The sequence below is a fragment of the Podarcis vaucheri genome (assembly GCF_965113315.1).
Source record: "Podarcis vaucheri genome assembly, chromosome: 9".
Classification (NCBI taxonomy): domain Eukaryota; kingdom Metazoa; phylum Chordata; class Lepidosauria; order Squamata; family Lacertidae; genus Podarcis; species Podarcis vaucheri.
In genome coordinates, this window is record NC_138767.1 from 57,734,367 (window position 1) to 57,747,106 (window position 12,740).

Consider the following 12,740-nt stretch of genomic DNA (forward strand, 5'->3'; position numbering starts at 1 on the left):
ACTTTCTGGGAATTTCCTCACAGAGGTTTCTGGGAGGACCTTTCCCCCCTGGATTTTTTGAATGGAGAAGGCAGCGTCTCTTTTTAGATGTAGAACATGGTGCTGGATTGAGTAAGATTGCTCTCTGCTGCAAAGCTTTGAAGATGTCTACAAATGTGTTAACCTGACCCTTTTGTCCCTTGCCCGGTACAGAAATGTGCAGGAAGAGGTGTTCCTGTCATCTTATGTATTGTACCTATATCCTGTTAGAATAAATTGGGTAATGTTACACATAGTTTTTGATTCCTTGGAGGAATCATGGGGTAGAGTTAGTATGCTTGGAACGAAAAGTCATGTAATGATTTTAAGCATATACAGAGATGTTAGTAGAAAATAACCAATTGGACAGCAGTACTTCATTGAGCCTCAGTACTAGGGGGTTCAGGAAATTCAAGAGTTTAATAAAAAAAGGAACAACAAAGAAAATCCAGTGTTCAATTCTATCTTGCTGTAGCAACTAAAACTCTGCTAAAATGGAGAGTGATTATATATTCCAAAACAGGAAGGAGGCGGATTATTAATTTGTGGAGCGAAGTACAAGATGCTATCCTTTTACCATATCCTTTTATTATGTCTTTATAATATGGAGTTGTGAGCCTGTAGATCCCATACTGTCATCTGAGACAGCTTAAATAATGACATGAATGGGGAGGTGGAGTTGAATACTTTAGAGGTAATATGAAAGAGATAACAATAAATTGAGCAGTAGTGGGTAGGCAAAGAGAACCCTGGGGAAAATGAGATAAAGAGCAGCTCCCTCTGTATGCCCGGATTTCTCTTACTTTCCACATACCCTGCTCCCCAATCGTCCATGCATGGATCTCAAGGACTCGTCCAAAGGTGTGAGCTTGCTTTCCCTCCAGGTTGTACGTAATGCAAATAACCCATTAATGTTGTCCATTAGCTCCCGCCTTAATCATGTGCCAGCTTGTTCCTTATTAATAGATGATTCAGGTGGAGAGAAGAAGGCCAATTCCAGTCTATGTACTAGTTTAGGCAGGCAAACAGTAGGTGTGCGGTTGTCAAAACCATTCCTAACTTGATTCATGTCAATCAATAGTCAGCGCAGCTCGGAAGCTGCCGGCAGCCTCAAAAGGCTCTAAGCTGCATGTGGCTCCCTGCTGGACCTGGGATTAGCATATTTTTTTGTATTTTAGGCTTGCTAAACCTCAGGGAGAACAACACAACCATTAACTGGGCATTAAGATAGTTGAGAAGCCAAGTCCACTCCGTTTTCGTACCTATCGCTTGAGCAGTTGGTGCGCTTGCGCCCACATAGATAATTATAAGGAAGATAAAAGGAAGTTCCCCAGTGAGAGCTGGGGTTTTTCCCCCGAAATCTGAGAGTATGGACGTTTGTCAAGCAGGGACTCCCCTTCCCATCTTTCATCCTTGTATGCTCATTAATTTTCAAGTTAAACTGCTACCATCAAGATTGCAGTAGTAAAGCTGTGATATGGAGAGAAACAGAAAAATTCGGGACTAGCTGTAGGTTTGAGGCAGTCGCCCTGCAAAGCGTTGGTCATTGTATAGTTCCCCTCTAACCCTACAGCTGCAGACTCACTGTCAGCAACCCCTGAATCTGGGAAGCCACCTGCAAGTTTAAATTTCCAACACTGCCCAAAGCGCCTAATTTAGCTGTGGCTGCAAAGGAAGAATGGGAACCAGTGTGCCATTGCTTGTTCCTTTGCAGTCCAAATGCTGCATTTTTTTGAACTTGGCATCCTTTTCTGTCCCCCTGCCTGGTTTTGCAGCCAAACCTTAATCACTTGACACTATATGATGGGAGGTGAATGACAAGTGGGTGGCCACGCCCACCTATCAAATTGGCCTGAAAGTGTTGGTTACTTTCAGATCTGGCTTTCCAATTGGATCATCTAAGGATGACACAACTACTCTAGCTGACAACACCCCTCCTCAAATACTGGAGTTTGGTTTCCTCCCCCTCTCCCTACAAGTGAATTCATTAGAGACAGGCTGAATTCTTCATCCCACAAGCAAGCAATTCTATAAACTTAAAGCATTACCTCATTTTTTCCCCCTGAGGAACTAATCTTTGAAGGCCCATTTTATTATTATTATTCATTTTATTCCTATACCACTTTATATTTTCTCTTTGCTTCCTGCCTTTACCTACCTTAAGTAATATCCTAACTTTAGTACAGTGTTACCTCAGGTTACATACGCTTCAGGGTACATATGCTTCAGGTTACAGACTCTGCTAACCCAGAAATAGTACCTCGGGTTAAGAACTTTGCTTCAAGATGAGAACAGAAATCGTGCTCCGGCGGCGCAGTGGCAGCAGGAGGCCCCATTAGCTAAAGTGGTGCTTCAGGTTAAGAACAGTTTCAGGTTAAGAATGGACCTCCGGAACGAATTAAGTACGTAACCAGAGGTACCACTGTAATCTGTTTTGAAAATACACGCCGCTTGATTATTGGGATATATTTCCTGGGCATACAAACTTAAGAGCTCCCCCCTTTCTTTCTTTTGTTTGTTTTATTAATAGCATCTTTTTCTTTTTCTTTTTGCAGTGTGTCGTTTTCGCTATGACTTCTGGCCAGATGTGGAATCACATTCGTGGGCCCCCTTATGCTCATAAAAATCCTCAGAATGGGCAAGTGGTAAGTTCTCTTATTCTACCAATGTATAAAAAGAATGATGTCATCACAGGGGTCTATAAATTCAAGTTGCAGGGGAATAGGGTATGAAAATAAGTGACGATTATTTACCTTCGGGGCAGTTTTTTCAAAAGACTTGTATCTAGCACATGCTTTTGATAGCACATGAACTTAATGAAACTATTTTTTAGGAATGTGCAGTGAACATAAGCAAATGCTTCATCTGTAACCAAAGTTCATGTAAAATTGCTTCTACCAATTGTCTTCTAGCCATACCAGCAGATGGACAGACTGCATACTAATTATGGCTTTCCACTCTCCCTATAAATCTTTAGTGAGGTTTTAAACTTTTTTAGTATGTGTGTGCACACATGTTATACAAAGAGATGACAGGAGGCTTTATCTAAGGGCGAGCACCTTCTACAGTGTCAAGATTTTGGAAAGAAAATTGGACTACCAGCTTCATTCTAATCAGCTCATGTCATGAAGTTTTTCCAGCAGTTCAGTCCTATACTTATTTATGCACAGAGTGTCTGGAGAGGCTTTTGACCTGGTAAATATGTTTAGAAATGCAGCCTAGGTGTAGCAAATGTTACTTGCATGGGTTATTTGTTTGCAATTTATTTATTTGCAAAAAGGTCTATTAAAAAGGAAAAAAACGGCAGCAAACTGTATAAAATAACAAAAATGCATTCATTTAAAAGTACAAAATATATTACAATTCAGTTGATCAGCTTCCTTCATCAAAATAATAATAATAATAATAATAATAATAATAATAATAATAATAATAATAATAAATTCATTTATACCCCGCCCATCTGGCTGGGTTGCCCAAGCCACTCTGGGCGGCTTCCAAGACATAAAAACATAATAAAACATCAAACATTAATAGTAACAATCTGATCCAATATAAGAGTCACAATAACTTTAAAATAAACAACTTATATTAAACATAGCAACATTAAACAATCCATCAGAATCTAATAGTAAACATAGCTGCATCACCTCTCAGGGAAAGCCTTGGTGAATAGATGGGTTTTAAGCAGCTGCCTGTTTAACAATGCTGTAGCTGCCTGGCTGGTGTGTTTTGGAAGTGCATTCCAGATGGCAGGTGCTGCCACACTAAAAGCCTTGGTTTTAGTGGACATGAGACTAACATCAGGAGTGTACAGCCCTTCTAAGAGTGACTCTCCCAAGGCTTGGTGACCTGGAAAGTATAGATAAGGTAAGGCTTTCTCGGAGGTAGCCTGGTCTCAAGTCCTTTGAGACTTTGCATTCCAATATCAAGACCTTAAGCATGTTGTAAACATTAGCATATGTGGTTATGGAAGATGGAAGTAGCGTGTTGTATATGCTTCACATAGTCTGTGCTACTCTTACTTCTTTTAGAAATGTTCAGCCACCTGTTTCATCAAACAGTGTGTGATAACTGGAAAACACAGAAAGCTGAATATACATTTTTGTTATAACTGTCTCCCTCAGTGGTGAGAGCTAGTTTTGTTTCATCAAACATAGTAATTTAAAAGAAGACATACAAAATTAATTGGTTTGCAGACCCCTTCCTTTGCCTTGTCCTGCATTTTGGAACCTCTCTAAAAGTATCTCCTGAATCAAACTGAGCAGGAGACAATAAAGAAGGAGTAGGGTCTGGTTAAAGTGAAGTGAAGTGTCGCTAGGATGGAGGGTTTAAAAGATACTGGGAAACATTGTAAATAGATTTGCATAACTTAGTGGATGATCCCTTGGTTCAGCTGTTGTAAATTCTTCATCATTTGTAATGAATCAAGTCCCAGGAGGTGTGTTCCGACTGCATACTGATAATCATGCTTTTGACTTCAAAGGGTGATTTGAATCTCAGATGGCTCTTGGGAGTTTGTTTTTTGTGTTGGGTGTATATACATGGTTTTTAGAGTGTAATCCTCTTTGAACTTCCTGCTGGGATACAGAAGTGGAAGAAAAGAAGTAAGACTGATATGAAAGATAGTAAGAGAAACTGTCACAAGAAAACAAATGTCAGGGCTTTGACATAAAGACCTCCATTTCACCTTGTTTCCCACCAAACATAGAAGGTCTGAGATGGGCTGCATTCTTGAATTGTTCTTTGAAGAAAGCAGAATAAAAGTATTATATTTGTTGGGGAGGGGGAAATTCCACAAGTCATTGAGTTGGTAGTTTACAAAAATGGGATCTGTCCCTCTCCCTTCCTGCGAGCTGAACTTCCCACCATTTTCATGCATTCTCATTACTGTTTAATGAAGAATAATTTGCTTAGTCTTGCAAGAGGAAATCCATTCTTAATTTTCTTTGATACCTCATATCTTAATTAGAGTAAGAAAAAAAAGCGATGGACTGAATTTGATGACTGATGTACTTGGTGACGGGAGGATAGTTGCTGATGGATGGCATAAAATGACACATTTGGTCTGGCAGCTTTGTTATGCAGAACTTTGACTAAGGAAGTAATAAATAACTGTGTCACTAAAACACTGTGTTTAGAACAGCTCAGAATTTTTCATTACTCCATTTCAGTATTTAATTTATGATGCCTTTTATATGGAGTGACAGAAAGGTGAGAAATGGCAGAGAACAGACAACTGATGCTAACAATTAAATTAGGGTTTGTGTGTGTGTGTTTAATAAAGTGTAAGTTTTTATAGATTCGGTTTGGATTCTCTGTCCCAGAGGAGGAATATAAGGAGACCTATTTTCATTACTTTCTGCCTTTTTCTCGACATCTTATGATGTGTTGTCAGTCCTCTAATAGTGATAGTTTTTTGCTTAGGAGCTGTTCCTTCTGGGAGACATTGGAGGGTGGCTGGCACAGTTCATGTTCATATGTTAATTGTCATCACTGTCCAGAAGCAGCCCAGTGTATAAGAGCTATCCCTCTCATTGCATCTCCCAGAGAGGCAGCCGTGCTCATCTATTGCAGCAGAAGCGGCGAATGGCCCTTCAAGCTAGGTAGGGGTGAAGTGAAACTCGTAGCAATTCTAAAGCCATTTCTTTATTTTATTTTTTGACATTTTAAAGGATTTCTTAACCTTCCGCTGGGGTTAAGGTGGGGCTTTTTTGATACTGTAAACAATGTGATTTTCTCAGGTTGCTCTAACTGAAAAAAAGATAAACTTCTCAGAATAATTTTAAATAACAGATTTTATTTTCAAGCACCATAAAGTCTAGCACACGCTATTGCCCTCCTGTATTCTCCTTACAAGAGCCAACATTTGTAGCACAGAAATTGCACTTCAGCATCACTGAGTTTCAAATGCTTAGTAATTCAGCTAGAGCATAAAACAGTAAGTATGCCATCATTTTGGCGTTTGGGCTTAGAAACTATCCCCTCTGTTCTGTTCTTTGTGTGTGTGTGTGTGTTCTGGAGGGCAATGAAGATGAAGGCCGTGGTGGTAAGGAGCAGTCACAATTCTTCCTTTGGGGTGCTTTTGCCTGTGGCAACTAGGTTAAATTTGCCAGGGGACTCCAGAAAATAGCCACAAAGTCTGGAATTAGGAAACATTCCATTTTAAAATGTCCAGAAATTATCAAGTACGTACAGAAAAAAAGAACTTAAGCCCTGTGTGCCTGGTGATTCACTGGAACATTCTACTGATTGATGCGAGCCAGAATATTTTCATGAACGTCGGTGCACAAAGCAAGAATGGAAGAGCGAAGGAGGAACCTCAGTGCTTGCCCGTGACTTTGTAAATCATTGTTTATGAAACCACAGAGAGTCATCCAAATACGGCAATGTTGAGCCTTTACAGGGGTAATAACATTTCAAATTCAATTTGTTAACAATGGAAGAACAATAAGTGCCAAAATTCAAATATTTGCAATGCTCTGAATGTGGGGAAAGCTGGTATATGTGCGACAACGTGCTTCAGTTTTAATTACTGCCTAAGCTTATTATATTTCTGTAGGATTCACAGCACCCCCAGAAGTAAAGGCACGGTTGCATAAAATTATGTATCCAATGTTAGGCCTACTCAGAGTAAACCTATTGAAATTAATGGACATTTGTGCCTTAAGTTCATTAATTTCAGTAGGTCTACTCTAACTTAGTTGGATACAGCCCATTCAGAGAAAGTGTGTAGCTCCAGATAAAAAAAAATAGGCTAGATAAAGTGCAAGGAAACAATTTTTCACTTGCATTAAATATCCAGTTAACTAATGAGGACATTCTGGACATTATCAACTATGACAAATGGTTGACAATCCAGCTCTGTTAGTAGAATGCTTTGAATGTTGGAGGGAAAACTTCTTCCATTCTCTGTCAAGGGCAATAAGAAAGCCATAATGATGTGTGGTTGAAGGTCATAAAGTTTAATGAAATAACATCTCGCTGGAACAAAGTCTGAGTATGCCTCTTCTAAGGGGACAAAATAAATTACGGTGACTTTTCCATTTACAAAATAAATAAATAAATAAAAGTACATAAAACGGTCCATTCATTTGGAAAACTTCAAAATGCACAGTAGATCTTTTATTTCTGCCCTTTCTATTTCCCTAGCTGAAATTATTTAACATTTATGAAATATAATTTTGTGTCTCAGTTTAAAGTCAAAGTTCTTGAAGTCTTTTGTGCTGTGTGTGCAGAATATCAGGGGTGGTGGCAGGGAAGATCTGACACAGAGTTAGCTTTCCCTTATATTCTGGAGTGGCCTGTATTTCAAAGATATTGTTGCTTGAGAATTGCTCTAGGAAAAGAAAAGTAGAGACCATGTCTTTGTAAATTCTTGTATCAAAGAAAAAGAAGCATGTTTATCCATCTATTATTTATTTGGTGCTTGTTTATGCTCCTACTAGAAATGTCGCTTCTGGTATTGGATTCTGTAAAATACAGTAATGCTGTTCTCATTCATCTGATAAACTGGGAAGCTAGTATAAGGTGAAAATGGTTAAATTAGTTGCACCATTATAGTTAATGAGACTTCTCTTGCCAAGATAGTCTGTTATGCACTTGTTCCATTATAAATTCTTGCATTACAAGTGAGCCTTGCTAAATTAGCTTGCACCTTGACTTTCAGCTTGTTAAAACAATGCTACAATATATGGAACATTTTGGGCTTTATTTTGCCAGAAAAAGCTAGCAGTTGCAACACTTGCATTCCATAAAAATTGCTAGTTTGTAAGCGAAACAGCCAATTTATCAAGCTTGACCTTGTTTTCATCTCTACCACTGATATATATCTGCTCCCTAAGCTGCACTACCACCACCCCCTCCCAACTATCACTAAGTTCTTGTTGTATGGATTCCTTGACTGAGAAGGTTCAAAGCATGCTAGCTGTGAGCATGAGAATGGAAAAATCATGGTTATATTGTTATATCCTGTTTACAGGGAAAGAATTGGAATCTTAACTGGGCTAGTCCAGTCCTTCAGGAATGCATAAAGTAGATATATGTGCACTGACCTAAAGTTGCGGGGGAGGAAACTGATTTATGTTGGAAGCAAAGTATAGTCCAGTGGATTGAGTTGGCCATTGTGTCAGGGGGCACTCTAGAATCAAGTCTCTATAGAATTTCCTATTTCTATAACATTGTATTTTTGCAATACAAAAGATATAGGTCACTAGAGAAATTTTCTTTTGTATTCTTTCTGCTCTTTCGCTACTGCATAAAAGGTGGCATTTGCTCTTTATTTCCTTTAATGAAATATTAACATTCCAATTTAATTTTGTTAATGTGAAAGTTTATGTACCCTATAAATTCTGCAGCTGATGTCGTCTCTTCTAAATGAGAGAACGTTAATTTCTTGCTGAGGCATATCTGGTGGGTTTCAACGTTCTCCAAAGTAATAAAATGTGGTTTTCAGAATGAAATATCTCTGATGTTGAGCTACTTTGAAGTCAATGAAGTGGTGGCTTGTGTTCAGTTAACTGGTAGAAGATACAGTGGTACCTCTGGTTGTGAACGGGATCCGTTCTGGAGCCCCGTTCGCAATATGAGCAGAATGCACCCTGTGCGTGCGTTGGTCATGATTCGCCGCTTCTGCGCATGCGCGTGACGTCATTTTGAACGTCTGCGCATGTGCGAGTGGCGAAACCCGGAAGTAACCCTTTCCGGTACTTCCGGGTTGCTGCGGGACGCAACCTGAAAAGATTTAACCTGAAGCAAACGTAACAAGAGGTATGACTGTATTGTTCCCACAAGCAAGCATGATATATCCTCTTGGTGTCAAATCATGTCATAAACAAGGGGTTGCCAACATTGTGTTCATCAGAACCAGTGTGCCTCTCAGTCTCTGATGATGCAATTTTGGAATGTTCTTTTGAGAGAGGCCATTTTCCATCTGATGGCTACCTCCTTTTCATGAACAATGGGCATACTGTTGTGCCATGGTTGTATAGATATATGGTATGGTTTGGGGGGCTTTTAATGCTACTGTTTTGATAGTCTAATGGTTTTTTACTATTGCTTTGTTTTTTTAACTTTGTAATCTAACTTGGGATTCTGCGTGATCTGAAAGAATAGAATCTTACTACTATAAATGTACAGATTTTCAGACTAAATGGTGATCAAGCAGTTTCCCATTTTCTCAGCATCCATTCTGGGTGGCTCTGGTTTAGGCAGGTTTTGAAATCTGCTGCATTCTGAAAGTCAGTTCACAATATATTAACGTTAATATGTGTCTTTTCAGAATTGTTATAAAAATTAAGTATGGTTTAAGTCATTAAGAAGGAAAAGAAAATGTTGACTTTGTAAGGTCATAGTCAGCATTACTGCATGGATTTCTTTTGCTTAATCCTATAGTGTGCCCCATGGCATTTGTCTAGCTATCTACTTTAGTGCAAGTGTAATAGAAAAAAACCTCAAAAAGGGCTTTAAAGGAGATAATCAGTTATTACATTCCTTCAACATAATTGTTCCATGGTCACCAAGATTCTTGTTTTTTGCACTTGGTGTATACATTGGGGGGAAAGGAAATGCTCTCTTGAGTGCATTAAAACCTTAGTGTTCTGCACCAGCGTTTTAACAGACAATGTCTGAGTGTGAGATTTGTCTTTCCAGCATTCACATACTTGTTTTCTCTCGCACACACTTGCACACTCTTGAATACATATTTCATTTTTTGTGTGAACTGGATTGTACACTGAGAGCCGGAGGCCATTTCCGCCGTTGTAGCAACACATTCTGCAGCTGCCGTGGTCATGGAAACTGTTGTAGGTAGTTTTCATATCCAAGCCCATTTGCAAAGAGTTTTCTCTATGCAAATCCACACAGGAGAGAAATTACATGAAGAAAAAAATGATTGGCCATTTCCCATGAGTGAATTGAACCTTGGAATATGTTGCTTTGTGGGGTCCAGGCCTGAAATGGACGAATCATCCTAATTATCTCAATGCTTTGGATGAAAATAATGTTGGCTATTTCTGTCACATTTCTAAAAGTCTGAGACTTCTGTTACGGTTAAAACTGTCAGAGACTGGCGGTAACCCCAGAATTTCATCGAATCTGTGGCTAGTATTGATGATGCCCAGATGAAGTATAAATTGAGGCTACTTTGAGGCTACTTTGATCAAAAACTATACAGCATTTCTTTAAAGAGCATGAATCTTTTTAGATGCATAATGAAACATGGAATCAAATTGGGCTGCTTCGTCCTTAGATATTCTCTTTATAAAAATACCATTTAAGTCAACTTTTGAAAAAGATATATTTCTCAGTTGTAATGTTTCCTCTGTTCATTTTGAAAATGCAGGTTTGGTTATTCTTCATGCTTTTGTTATCACTGGGTAAGGTCTGGCAAAAGAGATGAGAGCAGATTTAAGTGAATAGAGGTTGCATTTTAATTCCATCAAAATGAAGTGAATTTCTCCCCCAGAACATTCATGTCTGACAGGGTACATCACACAGTATTAAAAGTACTAGTTTTACACAAGACAATTAAAAGAATAACCTTCAAACTTTCTCAGTGACTTTCGGTCTCTTATCATTCATAGAAATGTCAGAATCATAATGCATGTACTCATGAAGATTTTGAACTGTGAATAGAGGAGGCTTCCTTTTGAGGTTATATTTGCTGGAATAGAAAAGATAACAGCATTATCAGTGTTTTTTTAGTGTAACCAATTTCTCATTGCATAAACTGAAATGGACTTAATGTGGTTCAAATATTAGTTGAGTGATAATATTGGACTTGTGATATAAAGTCAGGACATTGCTTTTAGATGAGGTGCAACTCAAATAGAATTGTAAGGTTTGGGGAGTTAACTTTCATTGTTTGGGTATTTTAAGCCTTATTTGAACATGCATGCTGCATAAACATTTGCCTCACTCAAAGAGCTAGTCCACTTATGTATGTTGATCTCTCATAAATTTCAGCATCAAGTGATAAGTTGCATGAGTTTAAAATCTGATCGTTTTATCTCTGTTTTATTCCTGAAATGTTTTTGTATGATGGGTTGGTCAGTTGATTGACTGCATGTCACTCAAAGAACAGTTACCGAGTGAGTACAAAATACACAAAATTATTAAATGTGTGAATGGCCCATCACTGATAGAATTTTAATACCTTCCCACATTATATTATGTAGAGCTGACCCCAAATACCCTGGTTTTGGTACCTCATTTGCATTTGTGTGTGTGTGTTTTATGTCTCTTTAGGAGCAGTTTATTTTTTAACATATTTTTATTAAAGATTTCTTGGTTTACTAAAGTATGTGCAATGTCTTTTTTTTCAAGTTACATTTTCTACAGATCAGTTTCATTTGTTGAGACATTACAGTACAGTGGTACCTCAGGTTACATATGCTTCAGGTTACAGACGCTTCAGGTTACAGACTCCGCTAACCCAGAAATAGTACCTTGGGTTAAGAACTTTGCTTCAGGATGAGAACAGAAATCGTGTTGCGGCGGCGCGGCAGCAGTGGGAAGCCCCATTAACTAAAGTGGTGTCTCAGTTTCAGGTTAAGAACAGACCTCCGGAAGGAAATAAGTACATAACCAAAGGTACCACTGTAGTGTTACATTAGGAAGAAAAGGGGGAAAGAGGTGGAGGGGGCCATGGTGAGTAGGGGTGGGGTCAGGTGGCAATGTTTCTATTTTACTTAATGTATGTGTGGGGTTTTGTGTCAGCATCGCTTGTGCAGGTTCTCTTTACTATTCGTTTGTGTTCCTTTGGTGGTAAGAGAGGTTGGGGTTGGCCTAGGGTGTGATTGTTTGTTTGTGATTGGCTGTGGTTGGTGAACTTATTGTATTGTTCTTTGGGGTATTGCAAAGGCTTGGATGGCTGCTGGCAGGACCGCCAAACCTGGTGACAGTGTTGAAAAAGAGGAAGCAGGCCAAAGTGCAAACTTCATCTCCTCCCTTCTTCTGCCCCACTCCTGCTTTGGGCAGAAAAAAGTGTCATTAAATATAGAGGAATCAAGAAATTAATGTGCACCCATAAACCAGGCCCAAAAAGAAACTGTTAGGATATAATTGGGCTATAGTCTCAGGGTGTTTTCAGCCTGAGGTCCACTTTCTCTTCTTGGCAAGTCATATGGTAGTGGTAAGTGGTTCCAGAGGCAAAAGTGGGTGGAACAACAACTGTAGAATCATAGAATCATAGAATCATAGAGTTGGAAGAGACCACAAGGGCCATCGAGTCCAACCCCCTGCCAAGCAGGAAACTGTAATTTTTACCTTTTTACAGTAGGCTAGTTTCTACACACATTCACACACCCATCTTTTACCCTCCATCCAGATACAGTGGTACCTCAGGTTAAGTACTTAATTCGTTCCAGAGGTCTGTACTTAACCTGAAACTGTTCTTAACCTGAAGCACCACTTTAACTAATGGGGCCTCCTGCTGCCACCACGCCGCCTGAGCACGATTTCTGTTCTCATCCTGAAGCAATGTTCTTAACCCGAGGTACTATTTCTGGGTTAGCGGAGTCTGTAACCTGAAACGTAGGTAACCTGAAGCGTATGTAACCCGCGGTACCACTGTAAGCAAGAGGCATTATCAGAGCTCAGTGGCACAAACAAGCCAGGGAAAGAGACGCTGAAGGAGGGTGCAAAGCAGGGGAAGTGAGGGTGTGGCCTAAGGAGAAGGGGTGTGGCCTGGGAAAGTTCCAAGGGCCCAAATAGAGAGACCT

At 39.3% G+C, this 12,740-nt stretch overlaps 1 protein-coding gene across 1 annotated transcript in view; it reads left to right on the forward strand.

Moving 5' to 3' along the window:
• Window positions 1-12,740, forward strand: part of TUSC3 (tumor suppressor candidate 3) — a 137,035-nt gene that overhangs the window by 71,583 nt on the left and 52,712 nt on the right. The window contains exon 6 of the mRNA XM_082238275.1: window positions 2,574-2,663. Within this exon, the coding sequence (XP_082094401.1) occupies window positions 2,574-2,663 (90 nt within the window). The remainder of the gene's footprint in view (window positions 1-2,573; window positions 2,664-12,740) is intronic.